General features: G+C 48.4%; 1 protein-coding gene across 5 annotated transcripts in view; it reads left to right on the top strand.

The window, feature by feature from the left end:
• The window catches only part of FGFR2 (fibroblast growth factor receptor 2), a gene marked incomplete at both ends in the record, with an annotated part of 105464 nt that overhangs the window by 18734 nt on the left and 65928 nt on the right, over positions 1-20802 (top strand). For 3 of the 5 annotated variants that reach the window (XM_080695412.1, XM_080695411.1, XM_080695415.1), the window contains 3 exons: positions 3453-3719; positions 4949-5023; positions 18006-18175. In XM_080695412.1, the coding sequence (XP_080551538.1) occupies positions 3453-3719; positions 4949-5023; positions 18006-18175 (512 nt within the window). The remainder of the gene's footprint in view (positions 1-3452; positions 3720-4948; positions 5024-18005; positions 18176-20802) is intronic. The other 2 variants (XM_080695413.1, XM_080695414.1) reach the window with 2 other exon arrangements.

Here is a 20802-nt window from a genome sequence, read left to right as displayed (position 1 = left end):
GTCACAGATGCCTTCTCCCCTTCGTCCCCGGGAGCCTGAGAGCCTGATGCGGGCAGGACAGGAGCCTGAGCTCCTGTGCCGGGCAGGACGGAAGCACATGGGCTCCGAGGGCCCCAGTCGCCTTCCCTTTCAGGGAGGGAAGTGTTGGAGCTTTGGTCAGCTGCTTCCCTATGTAGGAATGCTTGATGACAAATTCTGGCTCAGAGAAAAGCAGATTCCAGAACATTCTCCTCCTCCTCGTCCTCCTCCCAGACAGAGTTTCACTAAGTTATCCGGGCTGGCCTTGAATTTGTAATCCTCCCACCTCAGCCTCCCGGCATAGCTGGGATTACAGGTGTGCACCGCCGTACTGGGGCCCAGAACATTCGTGATGACGGGCTGGTCACACGATGTGGTCATAATCAGTACTGATTATTTTGTACCTCGGCTTATTCCATGTAATGCATTCTAATATTGGAATGGATTGGGGGTGCTGTTTCAGTAACTGTTGAAAACGTAGGGCCTAAATGACATTGAATCTTTGCTTCTAGCAGCTGGAAAAGGGGCTGGGCAGGGTAACCTTCGGGCACCATCACCTGTCATGAGGGTGGAGCCGGTCCGTGACTCCGGGGGTGCAGCAGCCGGTGGTCTGAGATGTGGGGCCACCCTGAGGCCCCTCCTTCGTGTGTTTCTCCTCTCCCTCTTCTGTCCAGGATGCTAGCTGTTCTCTCTTGGCCACTCGGTTCACTAGCCCAGGGCCCTGGTCTGAGAACCTTCCAGCCAAGTTCCTCTCATCTTTCCAACTTCCTTCCATCTTTTGCAGCTCAGCCCAAATGGCTGCTCTTGGGAGGCGCCTTCTCTGACCATCTCATATGGCCGGAGCCGGGACACTCCCTGTAAAGGCAAGGCCGTGATGAATGCTGGAGGCCTTGCTGGCCACAGGGTCTCTGTTGCAACCACTCCTCTCTGCCCCAGACAGCACAGCGACCAGGCAAGACAGCGGTGCCAAGGAAACTTTGTTTACAAAAGCCTGCCGGGGCTGGGCTGGCCCCTGGGCCATGTCTGGCCAGTTCCTGCTGGGATCCAACCTCGCCCCTGACTTCCTCGTAGCTGCTATCTCACGCTGCTCCTTTCTGCACACTTGAGACCACTGCTCACGATTATATTTGATGTAGATAGATTGTAGATAGATAGGTCCGTTGCCTCTGCGGGGGAAGCATCGCAAGGGCAGGTTGTCGTGTCTGTGTTCCTTTTGAGCGTCTAGACAAAGCTTGGCCTCTCTGGAGGATGTTCGGTAGATAGTTGTTGAGAGGTGGATTTGAAACATAACCTGCCTGCCACTTGGGGCTCTTCTGTTCTTGTTTTGGGGTGGGCTTGTCCATGTTCAGTTCTACCCCTTTCCTTTCTTTTGTGTGGTTATCTCTGTTCATGTCTGTTTAGCAGCTGGGCCCCCGTTGGCCTGTGTGGCTTACGATGGGCCCGGTCTGGAAGGCCTGGGACCTGTGTTGGCTGGTGGTGGTGGGATTTCCTGGACCCGATGCTCCTTGAATAGTGGGGTTACAGCGTTGAGTGGACTTGATTTCAATCACGTGCGAGATCTGTCATTTTGAGTGTGCTCTGGGCAGAGCATCTGTCTCGTGATGTGGCACAGCTCCACTGTGGTTCTTGAGCCTGGTGGGAAGGAAGTGATGCTTTTTTCTGGGCCAGGGACTCTGTGTACCATTCATAGCTCTCACTGTGGGGGTGAAAGCTTGCTTCACAGGTCCTTGTGGTTCTCCTTAAAGGCCAATGACTTGCTCCCAGGTGGAAGGAGAACTTTGGAGAAGTTGCGTGAGTAGATCCTCTTGGGTCCCAGCCTGCCCTGCATATTTGGGGACTGATGATATTTAGTGTGATGGTATTTCCCTGTGCATGCCAAATGTGCCCTGTGGTAGAGGTGGGAGGCCGTGAAGACCCATGAGCCCTGAACCCTGTCTCTGGGAGCCGGGTGCCTCTTGGGGGAGGCAGGACACCCTGATAGGGAATTGTGGGAGCTGGAGAAGCGGGTGGGTCTGTGATGGAGGCAAGAGGCTCGCTTCACGTCTGGGTGGGAGACTGATGCAGGCTGCTTGTCATGGAAGGAGCTTGGCGGTGCAGAATTTGGGCCTGGAAGGATAAGTTAGGTTGAGTGGGGAAGAGGAGAGAAAGGCACAGAGAGGAGAAAGGCACAGGACGTGGGGGAGGCGGAGGGCCTGGATGAACGTGATGGGGTTGGTAGGCTGGGAGGATCCAGCTTTGGAAGGAGGACTGGGGTGGGGGCAGATAGGGCTCAGCAGGGTCATGATTAGGAAGCACCTCTTGGCTCTGCAGCTAGTTTGCTCCTTTTGGTTTTAGTCTTTTTATTTATTTATCTTTCGGTACTGGAAATTGAACCCAGAGGCATTCTACCTTCAAGCTACACCTCCAGCCTGATTTTATTTTATTTTGAAGCAGGGTTTTGCTAAGTTCTGGAGGCTGGCCTTGAGCTTGCAATTCTCCTGCCTTAAGTAGTGGGATTACAGGTGTGCACCCTCATGCCTGATTTATTTTTGGTCAAAAGGTCTCTGGGCTTTTAATATCTGGAGAAAAACAGCATGTCCCAGCTGGGCCCAGCACAGAATTAAGCCTCCTGACCAGCAACGTCTGACTTGCATCTGAGAGCACACGGACGTCCTGTACGGCCGACTGTTTCGTAGAGGGGTCCATCAGTTTCTCTTGATTTTGAGGCATATCATTTTAAGAAACTTGGTTCTAGCTGGACATGGCTGTGTACAGCTGTAACCCCAGTGAGCTCGGGACACTGAGGCAGCAGGGTCACAAGTTTGAGGCCAGCCTCACCACCTTAGCCAGACCCTGTCTCAGAATTAAAAAAAATTTAAAAACAGGGGGCCTTGGGGGTATAGACCAGTGGTATGGCACTTCCGGGTTCCATCTCGAGTACCTAAAGAAAAAAACAACAAGCAAGCAAGAAACAAAGGAAAGAAACCTGGCTTTGTAACAGCCGGCCGACTGCATCACAAACGCATAAGTGAGCATGGTATGTGTGTGAAAGACACAGTCATGTGCAACAAACACATTTGTAAAAGCCAATGTTCTTACAATAAAAAGTAGTACCACAACCACACAATGCAGGCGCTGGATTGGTCCTTGACTTTCTGGAACGTTGTTCCACGCTGGGTTTTGGTTTGATTTTCGAGCCCTTCAGGATGTGGACACTGAAGCAGGACAGCTCTTCCTGGGTGCTTCCTCTGGTGGCGGTTTCCGATGCTCAGTCGGGTTCCCCAAGGGCCAGAGCGCTTTCCTGGGTTGCGGGGAGAGGGCGCCTCCTGGGGCCATTTGCAAAAGAAGAGCAGCTTCTCCTGGGTGTGAACGGGCCTCCACTGACCTTTGTTGGACATTGTCTCCTCTCTCTCCTTCCCATCTGTCTCTGTCTTCTTTCTCCCGCCTTTCTGCAGAGCCACCAACCAAATACCAAATCTCCCAACCAGAAGTTTACATGGCCGCGCCAGGGGAGTCGCTAGAGTTGCGATGCCTGTTGAAAGATGCCACCATGATCAGTTGGACTAAGGATGGGGTGCACTTGGGGCCCAACAATAGGACAGTACTTATTGGGGAATACTTGCAGATAAAAGGCGCCACGCCTAAAGATTCCGGCCTCTATGCTTGTACTGCCGCTAGGACTGTAGACAGTGAAACTTGGCACTTCCTGGTGAATATCACAGGTGAGTTGGACGGCGAGTGCTACGCTCTTTCTTCCCTGTAGCTGTTTTCTGGTTAGATTTTTTGGGGGGCCAAGTGAAATCCGAGTGAGATCTGCTAGTGGGCTGGCTGCTGGGCCCATAGCTTCAGAATGGGTTATTGATCTCTTTTGAAAATTGATGGCACACGCTTGTAATTCCAGTGCTTGGGAGGTTGAGACAGGAGAATCACGGGTTCAAAGGCAGCCTCAGCTGCTTAGTGAGACACTCTGCAACTTAGTGAGACGCTGTTTCAAAGTAAAGAGTAAAAAAATCGGGCTGGGGATGTAGCTCGGAGGTAGAATGCCTCTGGGTTCAATCCCCAGTACTGTAAAAGAAAAGAAAATCGATTTATTTACTTTTTAAGATGGGGTCTTGCTGTGTTGCCCAGGCTGGCTTTGAACTCCTGGGCTCCAGTCCTCCTGCCTCGGCCTCCTGAGTAGCTGGGACGTTAGGTGCACGCCGCCTCACCCAGCAGATCTGTCTTTGAAATTCTTCCATGGGACCCGGTGCCCCAGAGAGGTGGTCATTACGAATGACAGACATCTCTTGTGCCAAGTAAGGTTTTCTTCCTAAGGCAGCACACTCCCTATGTAAAAATTAGTTTTTGCCTTCATGCCACCGGCAACTTTGTCATTTAGAATATAGGACTGAAATTGGGAAGCTCCCGATTTCTGGTTCCTGTATTAAAATCTGAGTTTCTCCCCTTGACTTCCCTTCCAGGCCGTGAAGGGGACTGAACAGGACCCCTGCGCGGCCATGCTTAAAAGTTCTGCTCTCAGAATGTTAATGACCAGAAGGGCCGCACGAGGGGATGTTTTCTTAGAGGATACTTCCTTTCTTATGGTATAAAGTTTTGTGGGGAAGCAACAACAACAACAACAACAACAACAACTTGGGATATGACACAATCAGTATATTTGCTGGGGACTTGAATACCTTTTGCAGCTGAACACCCAGACCCAGTATCTCCATATCCGGTTTTATAGCATGTTTGAAGAGCGTCACAGCAGAAGACATGGAGAATCATAACAGAGACTAACTGTCTTCCTGGAGAGACAGTTTAAGCCATTAAAACCATCTTAACTAAACACGGCCTCGGCCTCTCCCGGCGGGCCCCCGGGTTGTTGAATTCTACCTAGAAACAGGCTCTAGCTAATCGCGGCCTTTGGCTTCACAGAAACACATGCTTGGATATGTTCTTTTGCATACAGATGGCATCTCATCCGGAGATGACGAGGACGACTCCGACGGCTCCGAAGACTTTGTCAGTGAGAACAGTAACAAGAGTAAGTAGCCGCCGTGTCCGAGGCCGAGAGAGGAGCGCGAGGGAGCCTGGCCGCCGCCTGTCTTCTTGACTCTCCTTGACTGCCTCGGCGCCCTGCCATGTTCTGTGGCCCCCTCTGTCCTCCTCGGTGTCTGCTGCCCCGACTTTCAAACCTGCGAATAAACCACTGTTGCCCTCCACCTGCGCATGACTCGTGCCTGTCCTTCCTCCTGTATCAGCAACTCTCCTTCGGAAGCAGCTCCTCCTCTCTTTCTCTCGGGTTCTCCTCTCTCTCTGGTGTCTCCTGTCCAAGCCACGAGCCCAGCAGCACCGTGTACTGCGTTGGTTTTCTTCACACCATGGATAGCGCTGGGCTCAAGCCCGTGATTCCTGGCCGGGAGTGCCGGGTCGCCTGTCCCCGCTCCCCCGGGACATTTGGTAATGTCCAGGAGTGGCAGTGGGGGACACGGTACTAGTGGTATCTCACGGCAGAGGCGGGGTGCCGCGGTAGGCATCTTACGGTGCGCCAATGAACCCCCATCACAGTTATCTGGACCCAGTTGTCAGGATGTGAAACGCGGCCGCGTGCGGAGCGGAGGGAGGGGCACACGCCTTACCTTTTAATGCGGTAGGAACCGGGGCCACGTGCCCATTGCTTTTCTGGAGGGGAGGACACTGGGGATTGAACCCAGGGGCATTCCACCTCCAAGCCACACCCCACGCCCTGTCTTATTTTTTATTTTGAAACAGGGTTTCACTGAGTTGCTGGGCGCCTCCCTCAGTTGCAGTCTGGCCACGCACCTGCTCAGCCTTTCAAGTGGTGGGGATTACAACCGTGTGTGCCACCCCGCCCGGCTTTGTTGTTTGCTTATTTTAAGGCAGTTAAAGTAAATCGCTGAGAAGTCGTTTACTTGGTGGACACGGATGCAGCTGGCCTCGGGGCTGGGCAGCCTGGAGTCCAGATTCCTTGCTTCTCAGTTGCTTGTTTAACATCTGCGCCTCAGTTTCTCCCACTGTGAAATGGGAATAATAATAATAATATGTTCTGGGTTGTTATGAGGCTTAAATAAGTTAGTTAGGTATACAGCACTCAGAAGAATGAGTGTTTAGGAATATTCATTTTCTGGAGAAAATAATATACAGCTTCAGTTGCATTCTACAATGACTGGCCGGCCCCCACAATGATGGTCATATATAGAATGTATATTCTATATCTATCTATCTATCTATCTATCTATCTTCTATATTTTCTCAAAAAGATTTTCATCAGTTAGGTCAATTTAAAAAGACCAGCAATAAAGGCAATTAGTTAATATAACAGACCTAACATTGAAAAAAAAAACAGACTTTTTTTTTTTAAGAGCAGTTTTAGGTTCATAGCAAAATCAAGAAAAGGGTGCAAGGATTCCCCATCTCATTCCTACCCTCAGGCAGGTGCAGCCTCTCCCGCTGCCAGCAGCCCACAGAGCAGAGCCTGGTACATTTGTTCCTGGCACCGAGGAGCCTGCATCACAATCCCCCAGAGTCCATCGTTTACATTAGGATCCGCTTTCAGTGTTGTGCATCTGGTCCAATGTATGATGATGTGTATCCGCTATCGGAGTGTCGTGCAGAGGAGTTTCGTTGTCCTAAACATCTCCTGTGCTCTGCTTCCTCCTCCCCTCTCCCTGACTCTCCTCTGGCGATCACTGGTCTTTTTACTGTCTCCATAGGCTATCCTCGGGTTGCAGCCATCCATGGTGTATAGCCTTCACAGGCTGGCTTCTTCTGCCTAGGAATATATATTTCAGTTTCTTCCTCGTCTTTCGCATGGTGATAGATAGCTCATTTCTTCTTGGCACTGAAGAGTGTTTTGTAGTTGATATGTGCCTCACTTTATCTTACCTCCCCAAGGGCATCTTGGTTGCTTCCAGGTTTGGGCAATTATGAATAAAGCTGGTACTAACATCTGTGTGCAGATTTTGTTTAGATGTAAGTTTTCAACTCTTTGGGGTAAATACCGGAGTGTGCTTCTTAGCTGCTTTGGTGAGAGTGTGTTTGCATTCATAGGAAGCCACCACACTGCCTTCCAAAGTGGCCGCCCCATTTTTCATTCCTGCCAGCCATGCTCCAGAGTTCCAGTTGCTCCACATCCTCGCCAGCATTTGACGTTGTCAGTTGATTTTGGCTTTTCCGGTAGGCGTGTGGGAGTGTCTCACGATTTGAATTTGCATTTCCCTCATGGCGCATGATGTAAAGCATCTCTTCTTATACGCTCAGTTGCCATCTGTGTACCTTTGGTGAGGTATCTGCTGAGGCCTTTGGCTCATTTTTTTAACAGGGTTGTTTGTTTTCTTGTTGTTGTGTTTTAAGAGTTCTTTGTGTTTTGGATAACAGTCTATTGTTCTTTGCGAATACTTTATCCCGTCTGTGTCTTGCCTCTACATTCTTTGACAGTGTTTTTCACAGAAAAAAGTTTAATTTGCATGAAATCCAGCGTATGGATTTCTTCGTGGATTATATTGTTAGCGTTGCATCTAAAGTCGCCAGTAGCGGGATCTGTAGCATGTGCCTGTAATCCTAGTACTTGGGAGACTGAGGCACGAGGATTGCGAGTTCGAGGCCAGCAGCTTGTGGTAACTTAGCTAGACCCTGTTTCAAGATAAAAAGTAAAAATGGCTGGGGGTATAGCTCAAAGGTAGAATGCCCCTGGGTTCAGGTCCCATTTACCCCCCCCCCACACACACAAAAGTCATTAGTAAATCCAAGGTCAGCACGAGGGATTTTATAGTTTCATGTTTTACATTTGGGTGACAATTAATTGTGATCTATTTTTAGGTTAATTTTATAGGGTCTGTGTTTAATTTCTTTGCCCATGTATGTTCAGTTGTTCCTTTATCATTTGTTGAAGGAAGAAGAGAAAGTAGATGTTGTTAGGTACCTGAGCTACACATGTTACTTAGGTGAAGCTTTGGATTTGTCCGGGTCTCCCAGTTCCATGGTCAAAAGGAGAAATATTTTGGTTTATGTAGTTTTTACTTTGGGGCAAGAGAAAAGTTAGGGTGGTGGTTCTTTGTTTTTTTTTTTTTCAGTACTCAGTATGGAACTCAAGGGCATTCTACCTCTGAGCTACACCCCCAGCTCAATTTCTTTATTCTTTATTTTGAAACAGGGTCTCACTGAGTTGCAGGGGGCCTCACTAAGTAGCTGAGGCTATCCGCGAACCGCCATCCTCCGGACTCAGCCTCCTGAACACAGTGGTGGTTTTTAAAGTCTTTGAGCCAGTGGCCTCGCCCTGGGGGAGCTTCTTAGAAATGCAGATTCTCAGGTACCGGCTCAGACTCCCTGGCGTAGACACTCGGGGTGTTTCTGTATGCACATTGAATTATGAGAACTTAGCGATCCACACAAGGATGAACAGCCTTGAACAAGAGTTTACCGTTCGCCACTTTGTTCTTAAAGCTGGGTAATAAGGGAGTGAGAACATCACCTGCTGTGATTTAGACCAGCCTTTACAGGAGCTAGTGTTATCATTTAATAGTAAAGCCCTGATACAGCGCAGCACATCACCTGCTTCTTCAGTTCTTTGGCTCTGGCGCAGAGCTGGAGGCAGAGAGTCGAGGGCCTGCTCTGGCAGGCTCCAGGCCGGCGCGGGCTCGGTCCACACCACCAGTCACCCGGTAAGATGGAGAGAGCCGTTATTCTTGCCTTAGTGATCTGAAGCTTGTGGGTCCGTGAGCAGAGGGCAGCGGCAGGCCTGTGGGCTGTGAGCACACCTGGGTCACTGACCGGGCGTGCGGTGGTCACAGCTCAGGAGTGAGACTGCGGGAAGGTGTCATTGCTATCGACCGGGACAGCAGATTCCATCGGCCTGGTTTTCCCGTCAAACCGTGTTACCCCAGGGGTCAAGTACCCTGCCGAATACAGGTCACCGTGAAGCCACGTGAAGTCATAAAATGCAGGCCTGGGGAGAGATTATGCAACTGCCAGGTTGGTTGGATGGCACCCAGGACCTCTGGGTTTTCATTGTGACCACCGGCCTGACTGCCGGGGTCCATGCAGAGGGACCAGGCCGTGGAACACTATTTAGTGAGTGGCAGCTAAGAGAGTGTTGGCCATGGGTTCACCCTGCAGCCAGGGGTTTCTGTAAGGAGCTCTCGAATGGCACCACTAGGCCCCTGCAGTGGGTGTTCGGCAGCGATTAGGGCAAGCGTTAGTTGTACCAGGGGAGATGCTGCTGCCAGAGGAGCCCATGAAACACGAGATGCTATTTAAAGTGATAGCAGTTCTTAGCTGGAGACTTGGCCTCTGTCATCTGTTTGTGTGATTAGGCTGGACTGATTCACAGGTGCAGCCTGGGGCAGCTGAGATTAAGCAGCTGTGGCCCGTGTGGACAGAGGAATGCAGTGGCCAGGGTAACTGGCAAGGCGGGAAAGGGGATGTTGCCATTAAAACAATTTTTTTGCCACCTCAAGTGTCAAATGCCTGACCTGATTAATGGGGAAAATTGCAGAAGCACCAGATTCTTTGCATTTTCAGCCACCTGGAAACACCCACGTGTCCACACCAATTCCTTCAGTGCCTTGTGACTGTCTGGAAATGCCACCGGGGTGGCTTGAAGGTTCCTCTTCAGGAAAGTGGACAGACGGTGCCCAGTGACCCTGTGCTAACAGAAACGTTTTAGGGCTTTCTCTATTTTTTAATTTTTGTTTTTGTTTTTATGGAACTGGAGATCAAACCCAGGGGCATTCTACCTTCGAGCTGTACTCTAGCTCAAATTTTTAGTTTTTATTCTGAAACAGGGTCTCACTACCTCACTACGTCATAGAGGGCCTCTTTAAGTCACTGAGGCTGGCTTAGAACCCGTGATCCTCCTGTCACAGCCTCCCAAGTACTGGGATTACAAGTGTATGCCACCACGCTCGTCTATATGTTTTATTCTTTTTAATTTAATTTTTTTGTGGTGCTGAGGATTGAGCCCAGTGGCATTCTAACTCTAGGCCTATTTTATTTTTCATTTTGAAACAGAGTCTCACTGAGTAGCTGACCCTTGCTAAATTGCTGAGGCTGGCTTCGAACTGGGATTATTACAGACGTGTACTACCATACCCGACCTCTTTTTAGATTAAAGCATTGCGTGTATTTAGTTCTCTATCTTCAAGATTGAAAAATAGGCTGTGAATTATTCCTTCTGCTGGTACTGTTCATTACTGTTTATCCAATTTTGGTGGTTAGATATAAGAAGACAAACTTATCTGCCTGGCAGAGGTCTTCTGGCAGATTTGCACAAAGCATGGTAGCCAAATACGTGTCAAAAAATAGCATTTAAATTAAGGCAAGACCCTGAGTTTGATCTTAGCACTGGAAAAAAAAACACAAAAGAAACTTAAAGTAAAATAATAAAAAGGAATTAAGGCAGGATTGCTGAATTTTGGCCACGAAACTGGTATCCATTATCATCAAAGCGATGTTTGATTTTAATAGAAATGTTCTGTTGAATTCAGGTTGCTTTTAACTTTTAACTTTATCCGACCCAGCCCAATGGTGGGCTTCTCTGTGGAGGATTTCCTGCTGATATCTGCAGGATAAGTGTCTTTTCTTGAGCATTCCTATGTTTTATTATTGTGGGTTTGTGTGTGTGTGTGTGTGTGTGTTACTGAAGATTGAACCCCGGGGCCTTCTACCTCCAAGCACACCCCTGGCCTTATTTATTTATTTATTTATTTATTTATTTATTTATTTAAATTTGCTCCTTTGAAACAATATCTTGTTATATTACCACACGCCGGCCTTGAACCTGTGAGCCTCCTGCCTTAGCCTCCCAAGTGCTAGGATTCCAGGCCTGCGCCTCTGCGCCTGGCTTATCTTACGGCACCGTGTGCGGTGTGGCCTGGCCTCCAAAGCCCACCGCAGACGGTTTGCCTCTTGAGGGCAGGAACCATCTTGGATGTTGAATGGGTATTTTGCGGGATTACAGGTCTCATGTGCATCTTTAGTGAATCACATTAAAAACAGAGCAATGTTTAGGCCTGAACTCTGCCCTAAGAAGGTAAGCCGGTGTTTCTCAATGCACGATCCTTGCAGCGCTGATTTTGAACCGCTCTCTGCCAGGAGTGAGCTGCATCTGGGAAGCACCGCGTGCTGTGGTGCCTTATGGAGGCGTCGTGTCCAGCAGCATACTACAAGCTCTGCAGTAAAACGTGACTTTCAGCTTCCAGGTTTTCCCAAGCTTGTTGACTAAAATATCTTAAAAAACAAAACAAAAAAACCCCCAAACCAATAACAGCATCTACTGGCTGGCTGTAGACTGCACACACATTGGAAAAACCGCAGGGGCTGATTTGGTGGGCCTGACCCCCTCCCCACGTCAAGTCCTCCCGCCACAGACGTGAAGCGCATTCTGCAGGCATATTCGAGCCTCCGAGTCATGACCTCATGCCTGGCCAGCTGGGTTTCCCGTGCAGCGCGGTCCCGTGACGTCATTAGGCGCTCGGCTGCCAGGAACGACTGCGGCCCTACATGCCCTCCGGTGAGCGCGTTTTCTCTGGACAGAAAGTTACAGCTTCCAGTGCTTGCTTTTGAAATTCATCCAGTCTGAGAGGTTCCGAATTTATGCTGGAGCATAGGAAAGTGTAACTTAACCAGTCCTTGCCTTCCCCAGGTCTGAGGTGTCTTAATGGTCTCTCTGGCAGCAAATAAGTCGGCATGTTGGCCTGTTTGTTCAGGGGATTTTCATGACCTCCAGCCTGTGTGTGAGTGATTAATGTTTCTGAAGAGCTTGAGGCTGGGCTCTTGGAAGCTCGTGATTGACAGCAGGTCGGGCTTGTTGCTTAAGTACAGGGATTTGGTGGCAAGATGGCGGGATGAGGCCCCCGCTCTAAAGTGATTCTTTCTATGGAGTGGAGAGGCAAGGTAATTTTCTATTTTGGTTTCACTCCTGTTGAGACCTGCAGATGCCCGTACCGCATGTCAGAGAGAAAGGTGATTTTTTCTTTCTTTCTTATTTTCTGGAAGTAATGAGGGGGGAAAAAAAGTAATGTGGCCCAAGATTCCAAACTCCCTTCGCTGATTAACCTGTGGAGAACGGTTCTGAGCCACCTTTGTTCTAATTGGGTTTTTTTGTTTTAACTTGGGAGAGATGGTATCTAAGTTGGTGAATGCAGCGCTCATGCCCCCCCCCCCCCCCCCGCGAGTTTCTGGCAATTCTTCATGATGAAAAACTCATTGGTAAGTGGCTTGGACTGGGTGTGGTGGCGCACACCCGTCATCCCAGTACTTGGGAGGCTGGGGCAAGAGGATCGCAGGTTCGAGGGCAGCCTCAGCAGTGTAGCAAGACTTTCAACAACTTAGTAAGACCCTGTCTCAAAATTAAAAGCTAAAATACAGTAAGGCTGGACGTGTAGTTTGAAGGCAGAAGGCCTCTGGGTTCAGACCCCAGTAACTAACACGCACACAGTTTGGACATTTTCCCCCCCGAAGCTAACGAGGTGTCCACAGAAGGGCGTCTCACGTCTGCCACAGGTTGTGCCTCGCAGGCTAGATGGCTCTGCTGTGAAGGCAGATCCTGGGAATTCTTGTAGGGTTACCGGCTTCCAGGGGACAGAGGTTTCGCTTGTGGTATTTTGCCTTGTTTTAAAAAAAATTCTGATCAAGTGCTCATTGTCTGGATGTGATCTGTCAAATGAAGCCACAGATCACACCCCCGCTCCATCTCCAAACTAGTTGGATTCAGTTTCTCTTAGTTTATGTCAAACTGAAAACAGATGAACCACAGTCTATTGCGAGGGTAGGAACATTTTTTTTTTTTCCCTCTTGTTAGGGGTCAAGGCATTCAAATGTCCTGATTAGTGATATTTTTAAAAGCCCTAATTATAGACTTAAGGCAGAGGCCTTACTGAGGCTTTAGGGAGTTTGTGATTTAATCTAGGAGCTGAAACAGGCTGTGTTTTTATCTTTTTTTTATTTTTACATCAATAAAAATACAGTTGGCAGCCCTCAGCATCCATGGCTCCCATAAATCTTGAACTTTTGACTTAATTGCCATGGGAGAGTTCACAGGGCAGTCTGGAGTGGGTGAAGGAGCACCGCTCCGGGAGCTGGGGACTCGGGGCTGGGCTCCGCGCAGCCTCCGGCTGTGTGACCTTGACCACATCACTTAACCTTTCTGGGTGACATGGATCACATCAGCCATCAGCCAGATGGTCACCGAGGTCTCTTTCAGCATAGCGTTGTAATATGACTCCGTGTTTTTCCTTTTAAACATTGGGCTGTGCTCTCTTTGGGGTTGTGGAGGGAGGGCAGATCATAAACCTCTGATGTCAGTATTGGGGTGTGTATGGGGCTTTGCAAGCAGGCTGGGCAGCCTATGATTTCTCATTAAGTTTAAATTGCATGGTCAATAAAACCCCTACCACCACCCCACTATTTGTTGACAGAATCAATATCTGCCTAGCATGTAGATGTCTGGAAAGAATGTCAGGCCTGGGAGGGACCTTATCAGAGCAACTCCCTCATTTTATAGCTAAGCTTACAACAGGCATCTGCTCGGCTGTCTGCTCGTCCATGCATCCATCCATCCATGCATCCATCCATCCATCCATGTATCCATCCATGCATCCATGCTTGAGTGACTATGCTATAGGCTGGGGATGCATGCAGGCCAGGCCTCCCTTTGGTGCTCCGCCCTGGTGGACACATCACAAGGATGCTGTGAAGGCACAGTAACGGAGAAGCGCCCAGGGAAGGGTGCGCCTCGACTGTGAAGTCGCACGGGTGCGGAAAGGCAGCTTCGAAGCACTTTGAGGGAAGTCTCTGTGGGGCTGTGAATCCACCTGGAACCAGCCGCATCTTAGGAGACTTCTACGGCATTCAAGTCAAATTCCACTTACTCAACATTTTCAGTATCCGGCAATGACTGTTTCAGGGCAGAAGCCGGTAATGAGTAGATACGCCATGCCTTAATGATGGAATTTTATTTATTCTTTGAGGCTGGGTCTTAGTGTTCTTTTACTTTCTTAGTTGTCATTATTTATTGATTGAGAGAACACTGTTCCTTTTTTTACAGGCTGGGTTGTCATTTTTTTTTTGTGTGTGTGTGTGTGTGGTACTGGGGATGGAACCCAGGGGCCTTCTACCTCCGGGCTATCCTCCCAGACCTGTTTTATATTTTATTTGGAAACAGGGTCTCACTGAGTTGCTGAGAGCCCAAGTAGCTGAGGCTGGTTTCACACCTGCGCGATCCTCCTGTCTCAGCCTCCCAAGCGCGAGGATTACAAGCGTGCGCCATCAGCCCGGCTTCATATTTTTCGAATATACTTTTATTGGTGCATTGTGGTCTCACATTATAATGAAGCTTAGCGGGATAGGAAGATCCGCACACGGCATTCCCTCTGGCTGCATGTGACATCACAAGGTCTCAGTGCTGAAGGGGCCACACCCACGGTCGAGGTCTGCTCCCTCTTTTCCCAGTGATTTAGTGCCATGTGTCTGGTATGCCTTTGGAGACTGTGGCCACAATTCTCCCTCGTTCCTTGACTTTACACCCACTCTTCATGCAGATCTGAACTTATGTCCAGGGTGGGTCTACACAGCAGATTCTCCGATGCTCGATATTATGATGTGTCCTAGGTTTGCAGAATCATCTAAGGTTGGTGGCCGAGTGTCTGGGCCGCCTACTGTGTCCCGGGGTCCTGACGTTGTTATGCCAGGGCCTCCAGATGAAGTTGTTAGAGCCCAGCCTGGTGTGGAAGAGGCCCTTGGCTTTGGGTCGGCCGGGGTGCCTGGCCCGCCGTGTTTTTCAGTACTGATGTTGTTTTGTGGGATGCAGGCGTGTCCTTGGGGTAGAAACACAGGAGCTGTTGAAGGGGAGAAGAGTGTGTGCAGGAAACGAGGCAGCCACAGCTGAGCAGTTCATGCGGCGGGCTCTCATTTCAATACTGGTCTTTTTTGAGTTTTTCCACGGCCATTGTAAAATAAAAACAATAAAATTATCTTTTTTTTTTTTTGTAATGGAGATTGAACCCAGGGGCATTCTACCTTCACCCCCTTCCCGGCTCTATTTTAATTTTTATTTGGAAACAGGGTCTCACTAAGTTGCTGAGGCTGACCTTGAATCTAGGATCCTCCTGTCTCAGCCTCTCAAGTACTAGGATTACAAGTGTGTTCCACTATGCCCAGCTAAAATAGTTTCTTTCAGGTGGTACATGCTTGTAATCCCAATACTTGGGAGGCTCAGATAGGAGGATCACAGGTTTGAGAGCAACCTCAGCAACTTAGTAAGACCCTGTTTTAAACTAAAAAGTAAGAAGGTCTGGGGACACAACTTGGAGGTTCAATCCCCAGTACAAAAAAAAAAAATATTTATAGGTATAGTTTTGATGATTGAAATTTCACCCCAGGGAAGTGGCTACCTGCCAGAAATTTCAGTAAGAGTTTTTTCAACCTAACCTTAAATCATTCCTTAGGCACCAGGAGAAAGGTCCTGGTTGCATTTTGCTGTGGCCAGGTTGGGGCTGTACAATGCACGTGGTCGGGGCCATCACAGCGCTGGGTGCAGCCCCGTGCATGGCTTAGCCCAGAGAGAGTGGAAAAGATCAACATTCCTCATTCTTTAAGCCCAAGCCCACTTTCTGACATTTTTAGGGGACATAAAAATCATGCCCAGTGGCATGTAAGCGTGTATCTGGTGCTTTCTTTTATGTAAGAAAGGCAGGCATTCCGAAGGCTCGGCTCAGCCGTAATTGATGCTAGCTACATTAATATTTAGCTAATTCCTGTGAATAGGCCATTGTGTTTACTTAAACAAATGGCATGAGCGCATTCACCTGACAGCGTGAGGGATGCTTTTCATTTAGGTCAGATTTGTGAAAGCCTTTGTGGAGCGACAAAGCTCATTATGTATTCTGTGCTCTCAATGGGCTCTTTTCAGTGGTGGTGGTTGTGGACGGATTTCCCCCCCCTAAGTAGAAGCTTTTAAAATGAAAGATGATTGAAATTGTTTCAGTGTCTGCCTGGCCCCATGGGTCTTGTGATAAACAGGGATCAAGAACTCCCTGGTAAACTCTCAAAAGAGTAGGCGCGCTTAGTGGCACCGGGTACCCAAAGCTAACTGGCTAGCCAGCTGCTTGCTCACTACGAACGCAGCTGGATCCTGCAGCCCGTCTCTTCTCCCTGGGCTCCCTACCTCTCCCTCGTCTTCCCTCTCTGTCTTCTCTCTGCCCTACATGGTGACCAACTAGAGCTTCTCTCTCTTTACGCTCTCTTGACATCACAGAGGTGCCACCCAAACCCCTCCACCTTGACTCTTGAGTGTGCACAAGGATGAGACGCTAGGTAGGCTGCCCCTGTTAAGACATCTCAGTCCCACCTTTACAGCAGGTTTCTAGAGCCAGCGTGTGGCAGATATAAGGTTTGGTGTCTTGGATGCGGGCATTTCTGTTCCTAAGTGTAATGTAGAAGGCAGCACAGTTACGAAACATCTTTCTAGAATGTTGAGGGTCCTGTTGATGGATCCTTTTTGGGGAAGGGAGCACAGGGATTTTGGTGACAGTTTGCTAAGGTGTACCTGTGAAAAGTTAAATTGCTGAGATTCCAGTGAAAGTTCTAGACTGTAGTAAAAGAAACCAGGCTGGCTGTCCTGGACTCTAGTCTTTTCTTGTTTTTTTTTTTTTTTTTTTTTTGTACTGGGGATTAAACCCAGGGACACTCTACCTCTGAGCTACACCCCCAGCCCTTTTTATTGTTTCTGTTTTTGAAACAGGTTCTCACTAGGTTGCTGAGGCTGTCCTTGAACGTCTGGTCTTTGTGTCTCAGCCTCCCAAGTACTGGGGTTACAGGCCTGCGCCACGCCCAGCTCAGACTCCAGTCTTAAATATCATACTGGTCAAAGACATGGATTCTAACCCTCCAGGGAAGCCAGTTCTTGTTAGCCACAGAGAATAGGCTGAAGACAGTGGGTTCTGGCACCACGCTGGTTTGGCTCAAGTCCTGGCCTACTTCTGAAAGCTTTGTGACTTTTGGCAGATTACTGAATGGCTCAGGGACTCAGTTTCCCTGTGGACAGGGATACAGTGGTGTCTGTCTCACTGGACTGTGGTGAGGGTCAATAACGTTAAACGTGTAAAAGCTCTTCAAGCAGTTCTAGGCAAATAAGAAGCCTTCTGTCAATAGCGGTTAGTGACCATAATTAACAGGCATGAAAAATATATAGTCTGTTCTGATATATGCTGTTTATGCAGTGTTACATCACTTGATGGCTGAAAAGTTTATCTTCTTTCTTGAGTTAAAAAAATTGCTTATATCTATGGCCGTGAGGACCATTAAGAGGGCATGACTCTCCATAACATTTATTAGTAGCTTTGTATTAAGTGATCGGCTTATGTGTGGCGGTAGGGTTACAGTGTTTATAAATGCCATTGGGGAAACAATTTTATTTAAAAAAATCAAAATATATTTTGGGAGGTGACATTTTGTTATGTTGTATACAGTGCTAGGAAGTTAATGAGTCTTCCCAGATTATTTTCCCATACTTGGATGATAATTTATGCTATGAATCCCCCTTTAAAGTAAAGCTGCCATGGATACGCTGACGGGGCTCTTGAGCTAGCTTTTCCCATTGTGTATGTATACTCATTTAATAGGCCCAAGATGATGTATTTTTGGAGGACTGATCTCGTGTTATTGCCTGTGTTGTTACTGTAAGTATAAAGTAGCATTTTCAAATAGGATTTGACATGAAATTATTTTCTGGCACCAAGAAAGAAAAAGAGAGAGAAGGTACCTCACATGTTCCCCTCCCACCCCCGATAATAGACATAAACCAATAAGCAGTCCCTCTAGGGGCCTTCTGCTAGGCCAGCTGGAAAAGACTTCTGAAAATATTGTCCTACCGTAAATATCATCCGAAGATTTAAAACATCAGACCTTTCTCGAGTGAAGCAAAATGAGCTTACCTATTTGGAATTTAACGTGGAGATGCAGCCGTCCCCTCTACATAGGTTGTAATAGGACGTTGTTTTCTAAATCAGGAGCCCCGTACTGGACCAACACGGAGAAGATGGAGAAGCGGCTTCACGCCGTCCCCGCAGCCAACACCGTCAAGTTCCGTTGTCCAGCTGGGGGGAATCCAACCCCGACCATGAGGTGGCTGAAGAACGGGAAGGAATTTAAGCAGGAGCACCGCATCGGAGGCTATAAGGTAGAATTAAACTTTCCAAATATTGCATTTCTTACATGTCTGTTTATTTTTCAAAGTCTTCTGAAGTTAGCAAGAGCTAGAGGGACTATTTTTGAGAAAAGTCAGTCATTATCATAATTGATCGTGTCAGTGTTTGATATTTTTAGCAAATCGCCCTGGACTTGCACGTATTTTTAAGCTACAATCCCCATTTGCATTGTTCTTTATATGAGGAGAATTTAATAACCGAAGGGTCGAAAGTTGAGGGTCTGTTTTCTATACACTTTATGATCTGTAAAACTTAAGCTGGTGCAGAATTTGAGAAGTTTCAGCACAGTTGCCTTGAGTGAGCTGGGCTGCATTAACAGTGAGTGGACCTGGAGTATAGACTCAGAGCGTGAAGAAATTCATTAGCAGAGAATGTTGGGAGGTACAGCCCAGCCTTCATCTTCAAGGATTCCCCAGAGCCCATCGCAGAATGACCTGGAATTTAGTCTTGAAGCTGGGGTGTGTAAATCAGATGGCATCTCTCCGGAGGTGCCTGTGAATGCTCTTCCTGGTCTTTGTTCCTCCATTCAGAAAATGTTGATTGAGTACCCCTGTGCTGGACACTGTCCTAGTCCCTGGGAAAACCCAAGAGACCAGGGCATGGCCCCATCTCAGAGGGGCCTGGTCAAGCAAGGCAGCAGCCATGAGAGCCAGCAGTGGGATGAGGGGAAGTCTGCTCAGAGGATGAAACCGCCAGAGTGTGGTTGTCAAGGAAGGGCGGTGCTAGCTCGTTGGGCAAATAAGAATAAGGAGATTAAGGAAGGGTTGGAGCTGCATTGGAAGTAAGGGTGTCTTGAGAAGAGAGAGATGGACTTTGTAAATTATCTGCCATGGAAATAGAGAGCTTTAAGAATTTAATAAATAAAGAGGACGTAAGGAAGCTTAACTATGAAATTCTTTGCATTTGCAACATGAGTGGGTGTACTGGTTACCTAGTGCTGTGTAACAAATTACCCCAAGGTGCAAAGGCTTTAAACAGCAGTTGTCATAAATCAGGGAACTAGGCCAGGCGTGGTGGCGCACACTTGTAATCCCCACGCTTGGGAGGCGGAGACAGGAGGATCTTGCAGGTTCGAAGCCAGCTGCGCTGGTTTAAGAGACCCTGTTTCCAAATAAAAATATAAAATAGGTCTGGGAGTGTAGCCCGGAGGTAGAAGAGCTTCCAGGAACCCCAGTACCACCACCCCCCAAAAAAAACTCCCCAAAAAACCAACAACAAAAACCAAACAAATCAGGGAGCTAGGTGCAGCCCAGTGGGTTCCTTGATCCCTAGGTCTCTCCCAGGACTGTAGTCAAGGTCTAGTTAGGACTGGGTCTCACCTGAAGGATTAACAGGGGAAGGAACAGGCATGTGGTTGTTGTCAGGATTCACCTGTAAGCGGGTTGGCTGCTGGCCGCCCATAGTTCCTTGCTACATACGTCTTTCTAGGGCAGCTGCCATGTTGTCTTCAGGGCAATCAAACAGGATTCAGAGAGAGGGAGAGGAGGAACCCAGATGCTACTGCCTTTCGCAACCCAATCATGGAAGTACCACCATTGGACTTGCGCTGTTTTCTATTATTAACAAGTTACCTGGGAGGAGATGGCCCCAGGGCATGAATGCCTGGATTGAGGGGGATCACAGGGCCCCTCTGAGAAACCCACACTCTGGGCAACATAGAAGATGCTCCCTCTCACACCCCACATCCTTAAAAGCCAGATGGGAGAGGCATTGGGAGAGGAGTTCTTGGTGGCAGTAGTGGATGTGTAGTTGTGTTTGACATTGCTAAATGGCACGCTGCCCCCCCCCCACATCACCCCTGCAGCGACCCGAGCCTCCTCCCACCAGAAGCACCCCAGAGGCCTTTTCTGAAAATTTGTATGCAGGTGTTCATCCTTGAAGGATTATTTCCTTCTGCAAAAGAGTGTATTTTCTTTCATTTTCTTTTCTTTTCTTTTTTTTTTTTTTTTGGTGGTACTGGGGTTCCTGGAAGCTTTTCTACCTCCAGGCTACACTCCCAGACCTATTTTATATTTTTATTTGGAAACAGGGTCTCTTAAGCCAGCGCAGCTGACTTCAAACCAGGGTGATCCTCCTGTCTCTGCCAAGCACAGGGGTTATAAGCGTGCTCCACCACGCCTGGCAAGAGTGTCCTTTTTGTTTCAACATTTTAAACTGACATCTAGAGCATCTAGAGACCAGAACCCAAAGGAAACACGGGGAAAGAAAGCCTCTCAGACCTTAAGAGCAGGGCAGGGGGCAGTTTTAGTGTGCGCGAAGTAGACGCGGAGCTGCTGGATGGCGTGTGCCTCAGAAGCTTGGATGCTGAAATACTGCGGTCCCTCGCTCTAAGACCCCCCCGCGGTGGAAGCAGGAGGATCGGCAAGTTTGTCCTTTTGATCTTAGTTCAGTCCATAGACCAAGTACAGTGAGCTTGGAAGGTTGGCCCCTTAAAACACACACACGCACATGCACACGCCCACACGCGTGCGCACACATGCGCACACGCCCACATGCATGCGCACACACGCAGCTACAACGCATTCGCATGCATGCTACTAACAAATACACGAAGATTGCATTTGGTGGTCTGCATTAAAAAGAAAGAGTTAAGCCACTG

The sequence above is a fragment of the Muscardinus avellanarius genome (assembly GCF_963383645.1).
Source record: "Muscardinus avellanarius genome assembly, chromosome: 4".
Taxonomy (NCBI): domain Eukaryota; kingdom Metazoa; phylum Chordata; class Mammalia; order Rodentia; family Gliridae; genus Muscardinus; species Muscardinus avellanarius.
This window is presented reverse-complemented; position numbering and strand designations above follow the sequence as displayed.